We start from the raw sequence: 16939 nt of genomic DNA, 5'->3' as shown, positions 1-16939 counted from the left end.
TAAAAACTGGACCTTCAGCATTTTAGGATTTTTACCTTAACCAAAGTAATCTCAGAACTACTATAGTTAATTCAGTCTTCAAACTTCATAATAGTGAATATTTTTAAAGGGCTTAAAGCTAACTTTTTTTTTTTTTAACAGAGATGCAAATATTAAATATATTCTATTGCATTTCAGTTTCTTTGTAAATACTCTTTTCTATCATCGTTCTGGTTATATCACTCATATTTTAGACTGTCCATATAATATTTTAAGTGTCAAGATAATATTTTAAAGTACTAATTGTATGGAAAAATAATTATATACATTTTTCTTTTTTGTTTAGATATGGAGTATGAAACAAGACAATTGTGTCCATGATTTGCAAGCACATAATAAAGAAATTTATACTATCAAATGGAGTCCAACAGGACCAGGAACTAATAATCCAAATGCCAACCTTATGTTAGCAAGGTGATACTTCTGTTTTATTCCTCCTTTTATGAGTTTTCTACAAATACAACTTCTAATAAATATGACAGAAATTTAGGGAAGGTTTCATCAAGTGGAAACTTTTTTTTTTCCTAATTGCAGTAGTTTTTGGTGTACAGGTGGTTTTGGGCTACAAGAATAAATTCTTTAGTGGTGATTTCTGAGATTTTAGTGCACTGGTTTTGCAAGGAGTGTAGTGTACCCAGTGTGTAGTCTTTTATCTCTCACCCCTCTCTCAATCTCCCTACCCCTACCTCCAGTCCACAAAATTCATTATATCATTCTTATACCTTTGTATCCTCATAGCTTAGCTCCCACTTACAAGTCAGAACATGATATTTGATTTTCCATTCCCGAGTTATTTCACTTAGAATGATGGCCTCTAGCTCTCTCCAAGTTGCTGCAAAAGACAGTATTTCATTCCTTTTTATGGCTAAGTAGTATTCTATTGTGTAGGTATTCCACATTTTCTTCATCCACTTGTTAGCTGATGGGCACTACGTTGGTTCCTTAAGGGGAATCTTTAAACACTGGGTTTTTTTATTTCAAGTTATAGTGATATTTTATATTGAAATAATCAAATATTGACTGATACCAAATATTGATGAAAATCCAAGCAATTGAGGCATAGCAAAATAAAGTGTCTTTAGTATCTTTAGAAAAAAGACAAACGGAAAACTGTGGTCACTTCAGTGTTCAAAACCATGCGAAACAGGGATTATTTAGAGAGAAAAGGAATACAGTAAATGAACACATTTATGTTTTCTACTCCTGAACTTGGGAGATTCCTTTAAGGGTTTTTTTTGTTTTTGTTTTTTGTTTTTGTTTTTCCTTGTTTAGCTTTTAATTTCTAGAACACTTGCTCTTCTTTCTGAATTTCATTTATTTATTATTTTCTTGTCACTGATTTGAAGCTCACAGAATATTCTTCCCAACAGTCCAATCGGTCTGCTTCTCATAAAGAATTTTGGCTATTTTAGATGTGGCTGAATATGGAGGTTGGGGTGGAGGCAAGGCTGGAGGAGTATTTCCTTACTTACAAATTAACTTTCTTTCCCTCCCTTTTCAGTGCATCCTTTGATTCTACTGTTAGGTTGTGGGATGTAGACCGAGGGATCTGCATCCATACCTTGACAAAACACCAAGAGCCTGTGTACAGTGTAGCTTTCAGTCCTGATGGCAGGTATCTGGCAAGTGGTTCTTTTGACAAATGTGTACACATCTGGAACACACAGGTATGTCTCCATTATTTAAATGGTCAGGTACTCTTAAATTTAGGTAGAAACATTTGCCTATACACTTTCCCCCACCATTTTCTTGTCATTCCTCTTGTGGCATTAATTGAATTCTTGGTTTTAGAGTAAGATAGAAACCAATTGAAGTTATGTCTTTATGGAGACCGGAATTTTGAAATGGATTTAGATCGTTTGTTTTATTATTTATTATTGTATTCTTTTGTTTTTTTCCAACAGTTTTGTAGATATCAAATGTGAATGTTTAGGATGTATTTATTTACATAAATGACAGATTTTATTTTTCAAAATAGTTGTCTCTGAAGGAGCTATATATGAGCAGTAAACATCAAAGGACCAGATTTTGTGGCTGAATGCAATAATTTATAAGAAAGAAACTTACAGCTACGTTACCTTTTCAGGTAGTATGTATAGTGTTTCAGAGATTCTTAAAAGTGGAGAAAACAGCCTGTTGCTTTCAATTTTTTAAATCTTCTCAGTGTTTTAGTTTTTATGCTCTATATACTGTACTTTTTTAATAGCAGTCACTGGACTCACCCCTCCTTTCAGTTATCAGATCTTTGTTAGATGTAGTGCACACATAATAAGTTATTATGGTCTATTTCTCTTTGTGTAGGTGTCCGCCACCATAGTTCATCTCACTAATTAATTTTCATAACTTATTTTGAAGATTTTAAAATTATTTTATACATTCATACAGTTCAGAATAAACCTCAAACCTTATATAAAGGTATACACTGAGAAACTTTGTTCCCATTTCTGTCTTCCTCTCCTGCTGGTAACAATTTTTCTTAGTTTTTATTTTTTCCTAACTTCTTTTTATGAATAAAAGCATTGTGCTTTTTTCATTTTACACTACCACTGACAATATAAAATAATGTTTCACCTCACAGTTCTATCCTTTGGTGATAAATGGTATTTCAGCATAGTTTTAAATTTGCATTTTCTTATGAATGACATTAGGAATTTTTTTTTATGTATTTAAGCATACTTGTTAATTTTTCTGTGACTGACCATGTTTTTTTCCATTCTTTTCAACTGGGTTATTCATTGTCTTTGATTTCTAGCAGGACTTTATGGACTAAAAACTAAACCCTTTGTAATGTGGTTGCAGATTTTTGCTAGTTGAACAAATGATTATTAAGCCTGAATCTTACATTACATTTTAATACAATTTTTAAATATTTATTTTTGTTTTTCTTTAAATAGAGACAGGATCTTTCTATGTTGCCGGGGCTGGCCTTGAACTGCTGGGCCCAAGGGATCCTCCCACCTCAGCTTCCCAAAGTGCTGGGATTACAGGCATGAGCCACCATGCTGGGGCTTCTAATAAAATTTTAGGCTGCATATGTTGGCTAACACCTGTAATCCCAGCACTTTGGGAGGCCAAGGTGGGCAGTTCTCTTGAGGTCAGGCTGGTCAACATGGTGAAACCCCATCTCTCCTAAAACTACAAAAATTAGCCAGCTGGTCAACATGGTGAAACCCCATCTCTCCTAAAACTACAAAAATTAGCCAGGCGTAATGACACAGTAGTCTCAGGTACTCGGGAGGTTGAGGCAGGAGAATCGCTTGAACCCAGAGGTGGGGGTTGCAGTGGGCCGAGATCGCACCACTACACTCCAGCCTGGGCAACAGAGTGAGACCCTGTCTAAAAAATATATATTAAAAATAATTAAATAAAAATGTTTTGCTTTAATTTTTATTATTACTTCCTTACCTCTACTCCCATATTTTCTGTCTTCATGAATATATGCCTGTGTTGGATATATTCTGTAACTATGATATATATGCTTTAAAAACTCTTTCCTAAATTTTAGTTTAACTTTGTGTTTGTGGGAAGACACTAATCATGCACCCAACTAACCTTTTTTTTTTTTTTTTTTTTTAAATATGAAGTCTCGCTCTTGTCCCCCAGGCTGGAGTGTGATGGCGCGATCTCGGCTCACTGCAACCTCCGCCTCCTGGGTTCCAGCGATTCTCCTGCCTCAACCCCATGAGTAGCTGGGATTATAGGCATCTGCCACCACACCCAGCTAGTTTTGGTATTTTTAGTAGAGATGGGGTTTCACCATGTTGGCCAGACTGGTCCTGAACTCCTGACCTCAGGTGATCCACCCGCCTCGTCCTCCCAGTGTGCTGGGATTACAGGCGTGAGCCACTGCACCCGGCCTCACCCAGCTAAACTTTTTAAACTGAACAACAGTTACAGAGCTGGTGAAAGTGAATCTAAATCTAAATAATATAATTTCGACATATTTTCAAGTTAGTATTTGTTGATTCTCACTTTTAATAATATACATTTCAAACAGAAAATAATATAACACTCATATGCCTACTGCTCAGATTTAATTGATAAGAACATGTTGCCACACTGTTGTAAATCTCTTCCTTCCTCTTTTTACCTGATAAAATGTTGTAGATACAGATAAAGTGTTCATCTCCATTTTCCTCTTCCTTCCTAGAGGCTATAGCAATCCTGAAGAGAGTGCCTGTCATTCGCATGATAAATGATATATACTACTATTTTCTGTGGTAAAATTGTAATTAATCATGCTGTTGTGAATTTTCTATTGTATATCTTTTCAAGCTAGTGTTTTTTACCACTTTTTTGAACTATCACATTAATACTTGTATTTCTAGAATGATGATTTATTTAGACAATTCCAGAGTGTTATATGAATATATTAATGTATTCATTATATATTATATACAATACATTAATATATTCATTAATATATTCATGTTATGAATATATTATATAATATATAATTAATATATTAATCTGTCCATAATATGAATATATTAATTTTCAAATTTAATTTCCTATTGGGGGATTTAAAAATATACAGCATTGCTGAAACATCTTTACACGTTTCCTTGTGCACATGAATGAAAGTTCCTTTTATGAGAATACTTTTATATATGTATGTATACACATACACACACCGGTGCATGGCATATCCTGTAAGTGGAAATCATGGCCCATAGGGTATATTTATGTGCTTGTGCCAAACTGCTCTTCAATGTGCATACACCCATTTACACTTCTAATTACAATATTTAGGATTTCCCATTTTCCTTTATCCTTAGGTTATCAGACTGGTAAACATTTTTCCAATTACATGGATATGAAGCATTTTTTTTTAATTGCATTTTATTGATTATCAATGAGTTTAAATATCTTTTCAAATAGTTATACAGCTGGACTTCAGCATTTTAATTCACCACCACCACCGTTTTTCAATTTTTTTATATTCTATACTGATTAGTGTTCATTATGCATTCTGGGTACTAATCCTTCCTGGTCATATGGATTTCAGTGATCTCCCAGTACCACCTTCTTTCATTTTCTTCATGTGGAGTGTTATCATGTACATGGTTTGTGGGGTTTTTTGGTTGTTGTTTTGTTTTCTCTTGAGATAGGGTCTCACTCTGTCACCTAGGCTGGAATGCAGTGGCAGATCAAGGCTCGCTGCAGCCTTGACCTTCATGGGCTCAGGTAATCCTCCCACACCAGCCTTTCAAGTAGCTGGGATCACAGGTGCATGCCACCACACCCAGCTAATTTTTGTATTTTTTTTGTAGAGACCGGATTTCGCCATGTTGCCCAGTCTGGCCTCAACCCCCTAGGCTCAAGGAAGCCACCTGCCTTGACCTTCCAAAGTAATCCTGGGATTACAGGCATGAGGCACCATGCGCAGATCATGTGGAAGTTTTTAATGTTAATGTTTAGATGCTATTTATCTTGATCTTTTTAAAATTAATTATTTTTAGAGATGGGGGTCTTGCTGTGTTACCCAGGCTGGACTCCTGAGCTCAAGAGATCTTTCACCTCACCATCCTGTGTCTACTGGGTCTGCAGGCATATGCCTTGTGCCTGGCTGGATCTTTCTTTTTTAATGGCTTTTTTTTTTTTTTTAATAGCTTAATTCATTTTTCCTTAGAGATATCACTGAGGCCTGATATTTTTTCATGAAGTATCTAAGTTTTATTCCTTTACATTAATGTTTTTAGCCCCTTTGGAACTGATTTTTATGTATCGTGTGAGGTACAGATATTTCCATTTGGGCAGTCAGTTGTCTTAGCACCATTCATTGTCCCCTTTCTGTTTTCATAATGCCACTTATTTCATACACCCAGTTCATGTATATGCGATTTGTTTATACCTTCTTTGTTATTCCATTTGTATATTTGCCTTATCTGAATCAATAGCACAGTTTTAACAATTCTCACTTTATAAATCCCTCTTGTTATTGTTCTTCAAAATTTTTTCTGTTCTTGCCACTTTAGTCATCCGTATTTCCAAAACAGCATACAATTTTGGGTTTTGTTTATAAGTGCCTTGAATTTATAGGTGAAATTAGGGAAAATTGTTACTGAGTTTTATCACCCATAAATATGTTATACCTCCATTTATTTGTCTTTTATTCCTTCAGTGAAGTTTTATAATTTCTCTGAGGATCTTTTTTTCCTAATGTGTTTTGAGGTACCTTATGGTTTTTATGTTACTGTGAATGACCTCTTTTAAAAAATATATTCCTTTTATATACTAGGTGTTGCTCACATTTAGAACATTTTCAGTGAACTCATTTAGTCCGTTGTGACAAAATCAATTTTAATGAAGTTTGGGCATAGAACTGTAGAGTGCTGATGGAACATACAACAAGACATTTAAGGGCATTTGACCAACTGTTGATACTATCTTGTTTTCACTATTGTGTACCAAAAGTCTTACTTTTTCAAAGTTTGAAAATATTAAAATAGTGGATTTTCAGTGCAGGAGAAAGTTATTATCCTATTGTTATATATACATCTAGGTTTTTTGTTTTCCCCTTTCTTGCATGATGAATTGCCTAAGCATTTGATGAGTAAATTTTAGAAGTCTTGTGCCAGCATACATACAAATTTGAGGTAGATGCCGACGATCCAAGCCATTGGCCTTTTTAAATGTCTTAGCTTTGCCTTGTTGACCATAATGTTTTGGTTCATTATAGCCCAGTTCAAGCTTAGAGATTGGTAAGTGCTTTTAAAAGAAAGTTGTTTGTTTTTTTCATCTCAAGTTGACTGTAGATTGAATGTCTGTAGGTTGACTATAGATTTTATTTTTTTTTATACCTCAGCAAACTTTAGATTTTGTTGTTTCTACTTTTTTCTCTTCTCATTAACGTAGATATTTAAAGCCTGCTATACTTGAACTTAATCTCATAAATTATGAGAAATTTTAAGTAAACAAAGCAGTTGAGCCTTCCCAGCCTGATAATCGGTAGCAATGTGTCAGTACCAGTGCATCTGTGATTCTGTGATTTGTGCCACGTTACCAGGCTAAATTCGAAGAGGAAAACTCGGTCAAACATTCTTCCAGCTTAGTTGTCATCTTGGATAGGCTGAATGGGAGATATTTGCAAGGTGCATGATTTGTTGCCATGTTGTTTTACGTAGATCTGCCACCTCTAGCTTGACTTCAGGTTACCATAAAGCTGCAGAGGTCACTTTTCTGATTTGTCGGGGCAGAACACCTGAAGCACATTTTTGAGTTTTCACAACAGGACCTCTGATCTTTGTCCTGCTATGTTGACTGGTTTCATAGAAGAATATGTTTTTGTACTGAGTTTTAATTCTTCAGTGGCAGCTGAATAATAAAATAACTTTGTTACATTTATGATTCAGCTTAATTAATGATGACATTGTTAGTATTCCTGCCTGTGTTTTTTGTTTAAACTTATAACATCTTTCAAGAATAGTGTACATATCTGGCTGGGAACTGTGGTGCATGCTTATAATCCCAACATTTTGGGAGGCTTGGGTGGGTGAATTGCTTGAGGACAAGAGTTCAAGACCAGCCTGGGCAACATGGTCAGACCTTGTCTCTACAAATAATTTTTTTAAAATCAGCTGGGCATGGTGGCATGCACCTGTAATCCTAGCTACTCAGGAGGTGGAGGCGGGAAGATCACTCTAGCCCAGGAGTTAGAAGGTGCGACGAGCTATGATTGCACAACTGCATCCAGCCTGGGTAACAGAACAAGACTCTGTCCAAAAAAATAAAAAAGGAACGTACATACATTATTTTAGCTTTTTTTATAATCCCCTAGCTTAGGAACTGGTCAGTAAATATAGAGTGAATAACAGAGTTACACTGGAATTATCTTTATTAGTTTGTTATACTTCCTCTTTAAGAAGTTCTGTCAAAGAAATTTGAATTTATTTTGTTTCTTTACATGTTAGCTAGACTCATGCGTCATTTAGCAACAACAAAAACTTATTTGATAGACTGAATGTTTACTTCTAGCTATTGTTGGCTATGTCAAAGAGACCAGATACCTTAGCCAAGAATGGTTATAAACACTGGAGAAACTGAATATGTGTGTGAGTAATCTTTTGAGAACAGGCTGGTATCATCTTTTTATAAAGGGATCGTATTACAGTTCTAGAATTTCAGAACTTACTTTGTATAGTTGAAGCTAAGTCCCTCCTTTGATTGCTAGAAATAAGGCCATGTAATATTTTTATTTCAGCATTTGGATTTATTATAATATGTATTATGATTTTTAAGATTTTGTTTTTCATTCTTTTAGACAGGTGCTCTAGTTCACAGCTATAGGGGAACAGGTGGAATTTTTGAAGTTTGCTGGAATGCAGCAGGAGACAAAGTTGGAGCCAGTGCATCAGATGGTTCAGTAAGTATAGTAAAGTGTTTCCAAAGAGGGTGTGGGTGGGTATTCACATCAGAATGCAGCTTATTGTTAGTGATACCAAAGTTTTTTTTTTTTTTTTTTTCTCAAAATAAATTTTAAGATATGATACTGATTTTTTTTTTTCCTGAGGCTGTAAACTTCTCATGTGCATTGGATTTAAATAGTGTAAACCAAATTTAGGCTGTCCTTACCAAAAGAGTACCTTATAATCTAGAAATGGACAGTTATTTTTAATGTGAACCTTCATTTATGAAATTAGGTATACCAGAGTAACATTCTGAGAAGGATTGAAATTTTTAATGTGTATTTCTACCTTCTCCTCTTCACAGAAGAGTTTTTTTTTTTTTAGCTCAGGGAAGGCAGAACTAGAGGTGGTTCCTGTGTTGAGGAATGTGTGATACTGGAAGATTTTCAGAATGAGGTTGGCCAAGTCTTTACAACAATGCAAATATGGCTTCCAAAGCTGTAGAAGTAACAGAAGATGGGAAAGGGGTAGCTATTTACTGACGCTGTAGCTGAATATAATACGTGATATCTTTCATTAGGGTCCAATAGATAGGAAATGGTTGTTTTGAGCATTTTCTCCTACCTTTTTAATCAACAGAGTATTAAAAATCCTAGCCATGGTTCTTCCCCCATAGTTTGAGCTCATGGTTGTTCTCTTGACCTGCTTAAATCTAATTTCTGTCAGTTAACCGCTCATTTCCATGATTATCATGCTTTACCAATTTTATAAACTTGGAACTAAGAAACATTTCAAATTGTACCATAGAAAAGTTAAACATAAAATGTACAATAAAATTCTGAATACACTGGTTGATTATTCTAATTTCTTACAGGTTTGTGTATTAGACCTTCGGAAATAGCGCTACTAGTTGGAAGCCATGGACCGACTATGAATGTGTACATAGCCAAAATGACTGTCCCTGACCCATGTACTGCTATAGTCCCACTTGAACCATGGCCAGTCCACTACAGCCAAATCTAAAAGAAATATATACATAAGTGTATATACACAAAATTGCACCCTGAAGATGACAGAGTTTTGTCACAGCTTGTGAATTCTGTTCACCAAGTGCTGGAATCTAATCTGCTGTGCCCCTAAAATAGCATTTAGAAGTTTTGGATATGAAAAACAGAAGAGAGAAAAATATACATTATAAAAGCAGAACATACATGTACCAGTTTTTGGATACTAAATGACAGCCTTGTTTCTCCCCTTTGAATCAGCAGACACCATGGATTATATTCTTTTTTCCCTTCAGTAGTGAGCAGTTTGTATGTACAGAGAAAATGGACTTACAGAAACTTGCAGCAGTAGTTTGTTCTTGCTTTAAAATTTTGTTTTTGGTTTAGATTATGGATGCATGAAGTAAGGGAGTGAATCAGTTTCTTGTTTATATTTTTTTCACCTTTTAAACAACAAAAAATTCTTTAAAATATTTTAATGCATTCTTTTGAAGAGGTAGATGTTTGGTACATTTTATGGCTCCCAGAGCATATATTCAGTTGGTGCATGTTGTGGAAGGGGGAATTGGAAATTAAATGAAAACCTATGACTTTGGTCATGTCAATCTGTAAGACACATCAGTAAAAGGGTATTATGCTCTGTTGGTTTTGTTTTTTTATTTTGCTTTTTTTTTTTTTTTTTTTTTCTGTTTTGTTTTTTGGTGATGTGGCTTAAATGCAATAGTTTCTTTTTTGGGACATATTTCTGCCAATTAAAGACTAGAAGGGCACAATTTTTTTTTTTTTAATTACCATAGAGAAGATACATTAAAAAAAAAAAATCTTCTGATGTTTTGTAGCCATAACTAAATTATGGTAAAAGTGTGCACTATTGTGAAAAGGAGCAAAGTAGTTTTGGGTTTTTTGTTGTTTGTTTGTTTTGCTTTGTTTTTTAAGAGATTAAAATGTTTCTGGATAAGGATTAGCTTCTCAAAGTGTCCATCATTCTGTGTAGAAGCTTAAATATGTAAATGTAACCAACCTCCAGTATTAAAAATCTCTCATGTTGTTTTCTTTATACAAAGCAAGATAACGGCATATAACACTGCCATTACATGGCAAAATGTTTGCTACCTTAGTTTAAAAAACAATCTCAAACAAAAGACTTGCTTCAAGGTGTTTTTAAATAGCAGTGATTCAGAATTTTTTTTATGAAAATATAATTGCACTAACCTTCTTCCTGCTGCTCTGATTCTGCATTTGTGGTACTTGTGACTACGTTTTTTCAAATATAGATCGATTTAAGCTGCTAATTTTTTTTTCAGTAATCACTACTATATCATGTCTTTTACTCTGTTTATAATATCAAGTATTTTCTTAAAGATATAGATATTAAATTAAACCTTGTGCTCATGCAAGTTAGAGTAACATATACAAATGATTGCATGGGGCCATGTTTATATGTGTGACTAATAAGGCTTGTCATGATTAACATAATCCAGGTATGTCATTTCTGAAGAGAATAGTCATCAAATTTATATCTCAAAGATTTTAATTAAGGAATTGCTTATTGTTGAGCTTAGCAAATTAATAACACTATTTCTGTCACTAATTATTTTGAGGCCTTTTAGTACTAAAATTTTAACCTGTGTTCTAAGTTTAGGTAGAAACTGATTTAACCCAAGTATAATGCAGCTTTGATTTTCAGCATTTGTTGCTTTGCTATTTTTACAAAACAGCATTGATTGAAGCAAGTCTTCGTTTTACTAAGGTAGGGTAGCATTTGCTATTGGTAAAGAGAATAAATACACTTAATTTCACAATACATTGTTATATGTACCCCAGTTGTTGTTAGTGGGGACTATGATACTGTAATAATATTTTTAAAAATTTACATCCAGAGAGGCAGTCATTCACGATGGTTTTGTGCCAGCTCTTTTTAGGGTTTTGGATCACATTAGAGATATTTAGAACATATTACCATGTGACTTACGTAGGAAACCTAATATGCTGAATATCTGGCACTTGAATTCCTGCTTTTATTGCTGGAGGTCCACATCTGTGGTTGACCTCTGTTACTGTTTAAAAAAAATAAAAATAAAAAAAATCTGTGCAATAATTTTAAAATGTGCTCCCAGGAATAGACACAAATGTTTTGAGTATCTTTTAAGCTGCATTTTCCTTTAGCGATGCATTTGTCAATTGCACTGAATTTAAATCTGAAAGTCAGAGGTGATTATTGATAGTACTTTTGTATTTTGATATGGACAGTTTATTCATTTGCGTACAGTTATTGACTTTTTCCCAGCTGATTAAAAGATAGTCAAGAAATTCTGCAATATAGCTGCCAAAATAGACAGCTACATTTTTATATTGTCATCTTTTCTGGTTTTTTTTTGTTTTTTTTTTTTTTTTCTTTAGCTATTTTACTTAAGCATAGTAGCCACAATAGGACATATAAAAGATTATAAATACAGAGCTTTATTATCCTGACGTCTTGGGTCTTTTAAGTATACACTTTTCTGAAAGGTATCCATTTTGTAGGCTTGGGTTCTTCATGAGCATACGATTGTTTATTTTTGCTGCTGTTCTCAACATCATCATTGCCTGCTGATGTGCCACGATGCTGCTCCAATAGACAGAAATAAGATTGTCTCTAATTTGAGCAGTAACATGATTGCAAGAGACCAAGTTTCACAGCTTGTAAAGTTCTGTATTTGGGATTCTTGCTTATTTTTCCGCCTGTGTTTTTCTGAGAACTTATTCCTGATGATCAATTGAATCCAGTAGTTTTTCTATGCTATTTGTTGTTGTATAAGCTACTGTAAGAAACTTACAAGGAAATATAGAAAAGAAAACTTGAATGAATACTCATTGATTAAAATGGAATAAAGAAAGAGCAGCTGCCACTTTTAAACAACATAAAGGAATATCTTTTTTTTTTTTTTTTTTTTTTTGCCTCCGTGTAGGAAATCCCATAAGTTCTTATATTTGTTCCAATTCCTATTTCCTGCCATTGACCAGGTAACATCATTGACTTTCAAATGACTTTTAGAAGTGGTAACTCTTAATTTCCTAATAGATGTTAGAGTGTATTGAATTCTGTTTTAATTATTCTCTAGGTAAGTATGTTTTAGGATTAAATACCTTTTACAGATACTGAAAGTGCCTCCTTTTGTGGTGTAAAAAACAAATTATGGTGCAAAAAGTTATCACTAGATTGAATTACATGAAGGTTTTTTGCTTTTTGACATAAGAAAATGTCAAGAGAAAGGCCAAAGATTTGTACTTTTTCACTTACAAAGCACTCCTTTTTCCCTTAAACTCCTTTCTGTCAAATTAGATTTAATGAGAGAGTACTATTTTTAAGGAGCTATCTGTTTATGTAGAATGATTTTGTTAAGAGTGATGTAAACTATTATTGAGTAGAGGCCTAAAGAGGACTGTGCATTTTTGCTATTTAAAGGAATCACAAATGATCATACTTAAGTGAGCAAAAATGACAAGTTTTACTAGATAAGTAGAGAAACAAATCTCAAATGCAGTGCTACAATTTTCATTATCTTAAGCACATTGTACATTTCTACAGAACCTGTGATTATTGTCGCATGCTAAGGATGGTACTTGCATATGGTGAATTACTGTTGACAGTTTCCGCAGAAATCCTATTTCAGTGGACCAACATTGTGGCATGGCAGCAAATGCCAACATTTTGTGGAATAGCAGCAAATCTACAAGAGACCCTGGTTGGTTTTTCGTTTTATTTTCTTTGTTTTTTTCCCCCCTCTCCTGAATCAGCAGGGATGGAAGGAGGGTAGGGAAGTTACGAATTACTCCTTCCAGTAGTAGCTCTGAAGTGTCACATTTAATATCAGTTTTTTTGAAACATGATTCTAGTTAAATGTAGAAGAGAGAAAAAAGAGGAAGTGTTCACTTTTTTAATACACTGATTTAGAAATTTGATGTCTTATATCAGTAGTTCTGAGGTATTGATAGCTTTCTTTATTTCTGCCTTTACGTTGACAGTGTTGAAGCAGGGTGAATTAACTAGGGCATATATTTTTGTTTTTAAGTAAGTTGTTTCATGATGTTTTCTTTGGAATTTCTGGATAAGTTCAGGAAAACATTCTGCATGTTGTATCTAGTCTGATGTACTTATCCATCTCATTACAAACAAAAACGCAGACTGCATTTTGTAGCTCTGTAATCCTTGAATACAGAAGTAAATTTTCTTCTTTCCTGACTTTGACATTGTAGCTATACTGTTTCCATTTTTATTTTTACAAATCCTTTGGGTCTAATTCTGTGAGCCTACCTATAGCACTGGATTAAAATGTCTGCATCATTTCTTTAGTTATCCAGTTAACTTTAAAACTGTTGTAAAAGTGTAAACCAGCCCATGACAGTTTTTTGTACATGTTAAAGAACTTCATTGTTCAGTTTTCATGATTATTGTATAAGGAAGACTGATATAGATGTTCTATGCTGTCCTGGACCATGTTAATTACACTTACGATGTATTTTGGTTCCACATCACAATGATTTGTCCCCAGTGACCCTTTTATCCTTTCTAGGCACATTTTTGTTGTTGTTGTTGTTGCAGTTCCCCTTTGCATTGTATTGCTTTGACAACTGTAATTTGAATCAGATCTGAAAGAGGTCCAGAATAAAATATATTTTGATATTATGTTGGCTGTGTACATATATAAAACCTTTGATATCTATGTAGTTTGTATAGCCTATTTACTAGTCAAGTAAAGAGAGAGGGATGGTATTCTTGTTTACAGTTTCTTGTTTACATTTTAATTGCTTTTACTTCTCCAGTGTTCTATTGTAGAATAAACCTTTTTGCTCCGAGTTAGCCTTCATAACCTATAACATGTTCATTCTCTCCCATATTGGTATTACTGATTATAACTGCCATCAGAACCCAAACCACTGTTTTTCATAAACATTTGTTTCCCAAGATATATACTTTAAGCCCATAATAAAATTACAAATTTTACTATTTTTATTACTTCTTGCAGGAGATAAGATTTTTTTAAATGAAGGGGTTATTTACTATTTTTATTAAAGTATAATAGAGCATCTAATCAGCTAGGGGATTGTAATTTTTAATTCTTTTGAAAAATCAATATTGTATTTAAAAGACGTTATTTCACATAAACTAAAAGAGACCTTAGATACATTTGTTTGCTTAGCCACACGGTTGAGCACAAAACAATGTGTAGAGGTGTTGAAGATTAGGACAGGAGGCTCAGCTTCCTCAGTGACCTTTTTTTGCTTCACAACAAGCCAATTATAGTTGAATCATTTTCTCTCTTAGCTAGTTGTTATTACAAACTTTATAAGAAAAACAACTAGACACCTTCTAGTTTTAATTAATACCAACTCCTTTAGAGTTAGAGACTTTTTTTAAAAGAATCATTGAGCATATTTTCTCTTTCGTTTTTTAAGAACTTACACTCTCCAGGTCTTCTGTTTTTCCTGTTTATTTCCTTAAACAGAAATAAATGCAAGCATAGTTTTATGTTTTATTAGAAATAAGCCATTGCAGTTGTTAGAACTGACATGCTTTCATTTTCAAGGGGTTATCTTTTATTGCATGGCATAGATTGTTAATAATATCCCACATTGTATACTTTTCCAAAAAGGGTTGGATTCCTAAGGATTAGAATCCTTATAAACTTGAGGGAAAGCTGAAATTAATTCGAACAATAATAGGGATTATTTTTAATTTCAGTTATACTTTACAATGAATTAGATTTATTACCTAGTATAATCCATAGCAGATCAGATCAAAGTTTACTGTTTTACCAATATATTCATTTGAAAAAACACAGTGGAGGAAAAGACACTAGAGATGGTAGTTTTATGGTGCTTTTCTCTACTGTACCTAAAGTGCTTTGTCATCAGTGAAATGTTAACCCTATGCTACTTTTTCTGCATGCTTCTTAAATGTCATCTCAATGATTAATTGTCCTAACTTGTAATATTTTTGTATTAAATTTTTTTAGGAGTTCCTTGTAATTTCTTTACAATTTAAAAATATATTAAACACAAAGTGTTTAGTAAAGTACAGAAGACAATTACTAATGTTTCTTGGTTGTTGGATTTGTATGACCCATTGGGCAGACAATTTATATTTTAGGAACTAAGACCAGTGGGGTGGAATCTATACCAAAAAAGGTATCACAATCCTATTTTTTTTTTAAAAAAAAACTTTCTAACATACTAATCTAATGTCAGAACGAGCTGCCTTAAGAGATGCTATGCTGCCAGAAAGCTCTAAAGCATAGGTTGGATGGCCACGGGGCCGGGCTACTTTGGAGAAAACAAGCACTGCCGGAGCACCTCAAATAGACTGTTGCATTAAAAAATCTAGTCACATTGAATGTCACAGTCAGAAATCAGACTTTTAAAAACAGGATCAGCTTTCAGGATCTCTCACATTCAATATAGGGGATTTTGAAAAATCTACACATTACTGAAACAAGACCTTTTCCGTAAGCTTTTATTGGTTTAATTTACATACACTTGCTGGACCGGGTCAATTATCTGATTTTCCAACTTGGGTCCATGAGGAACAGTGCTTCCCCGTAGAGAGGGGGGAATAGCTAAAACTCCTAGTACAATGAAGAGCTGCCATTTGGGATGGCCTAGAGTCATCAGGTAATTCAGTTAAGTTTAATATGACATAAAACTTGTTGAAATACTTTAGTGTGTTGGGAATAAACTGAAGTTGGACAGATTTGTTGTTGAAGTAAATGAAGTCTGATAAATCAAGAGTCGGTTAGCGGTAAGTTCATTCTACTTAAATGATGTTGGTTAACTTGGAGTGTGCATTAGAATCTTTCATGCCTTGTCCTACCCATTGACCAATATGGTAGCACAAGGTAAGTGTGTTTCTTTTCATATGCTTGTTTGGTTTTGTGTCATAGATAATGTGGGAGGCGGTTGTCACTGGCATGTGGTATATTTACTGTAGAGGACATGCTGGTTAAAGAATTTTAAATGCAAGGTATAAATAATAAATTTTCATTTTCAAACTCCCAACCAAGTCCTTAGTGGTATCTACTGTTAACAACTTGACATAAGTCCTTCTAAACATTTTCATTACATACTTTAAACAGAAAAATACAGATGAGATCGTAATCATTGAATTCAGAAACTCACTTTTTCACAGAAATTATCAGGGAACATTGTCCTTTCCACTATGTATAAGTATTTCCCTAAGTATAAGTATTTCACTAAGTATTATACTACAGTATAAGTATTTCCCGCCGGGCGCGGTGGCTCACGCCTGTAATCCCAGCACTTTGGGAGGCTGAGGCGGGCGGATCACAAGGTCAGGAGATCGAGACCACGGTGAAACCCCGTCTCTACTAAAAATACAAAAAATTAGCCGGGCGCGGTGGCGGGCGCCTGTAGTCCCAGCTACTCAGGAGGCTGAGGCAGGAGAATGGCGTAAACCTAGGAGGCGGAGCTTGCAGTGAGCCGAGATCGCGCCACTGCACTCCAGCCAGGGCGACAGAGCGAGACTCCGTCTCAAAAAAAAAAAAAAAAAAA

At 34.2% G+C, this 16939-nt stretch overlaps 1 protein-coding gene across 11 annotated transcripts in view; it reads left to right on the top strand.

Moving 5' to 3' along the window:
• Positions 1-14057, top strand: part of LOC105489990 (TBL1X/Y related 1) — a 185037-nt gene extending 170980 nt beyond the window's left edge. For 7 of the 11 annotated variants that reach the window (XM_071091270.1, XM_071091272.1, XM_071091273.1 and 4 more), the window contains 4 exons: positions 326-453; positions 1541-1706; positions 8303-8404; positions 9262-14057. In XM_071091270.1, coding sequence (XP_070947371.1) covers positions 326-453; positions 1541-1706; positions 8303-8404; positions 9262-9288 — 423 coding nt within the window. In that variant the 3' untranslated portion in view covers positions 9289-14057. Of the gene's footprint in view, positions 1-325; positions 454-1540; positions 1707-2017; positions 8405-9261 lie in introns of those variants that run through there. The other 4 variants (XM_071091280.1, XM_071091279.1, XR_011619907.1 and 1 more) reach the window with 3 other exon arrangements.
• The last annotated feature ends 2882 nt before the right edge of the window (positions 14058-16939 follow it).

Source organism: Macaca nemestrina, chromosome 2 (assembly GCF_043159975.1).
Source record: "Macaca nemestrina isolate mMacNem1 chromosome 2, mMacNem.hap1, whole genome shotgun sequence".
Classification (NCBI taxonomy): Eukaryota; Metazoa; Chordata; class Mammalia; order Primates; family Cercopithecidae; genus Macaca; species Macaca nemestrina.
Note: the sequence above shows the minus strand (reverse complement) of the source record. Positions and strands in the feature narration are given on the sequence as shown.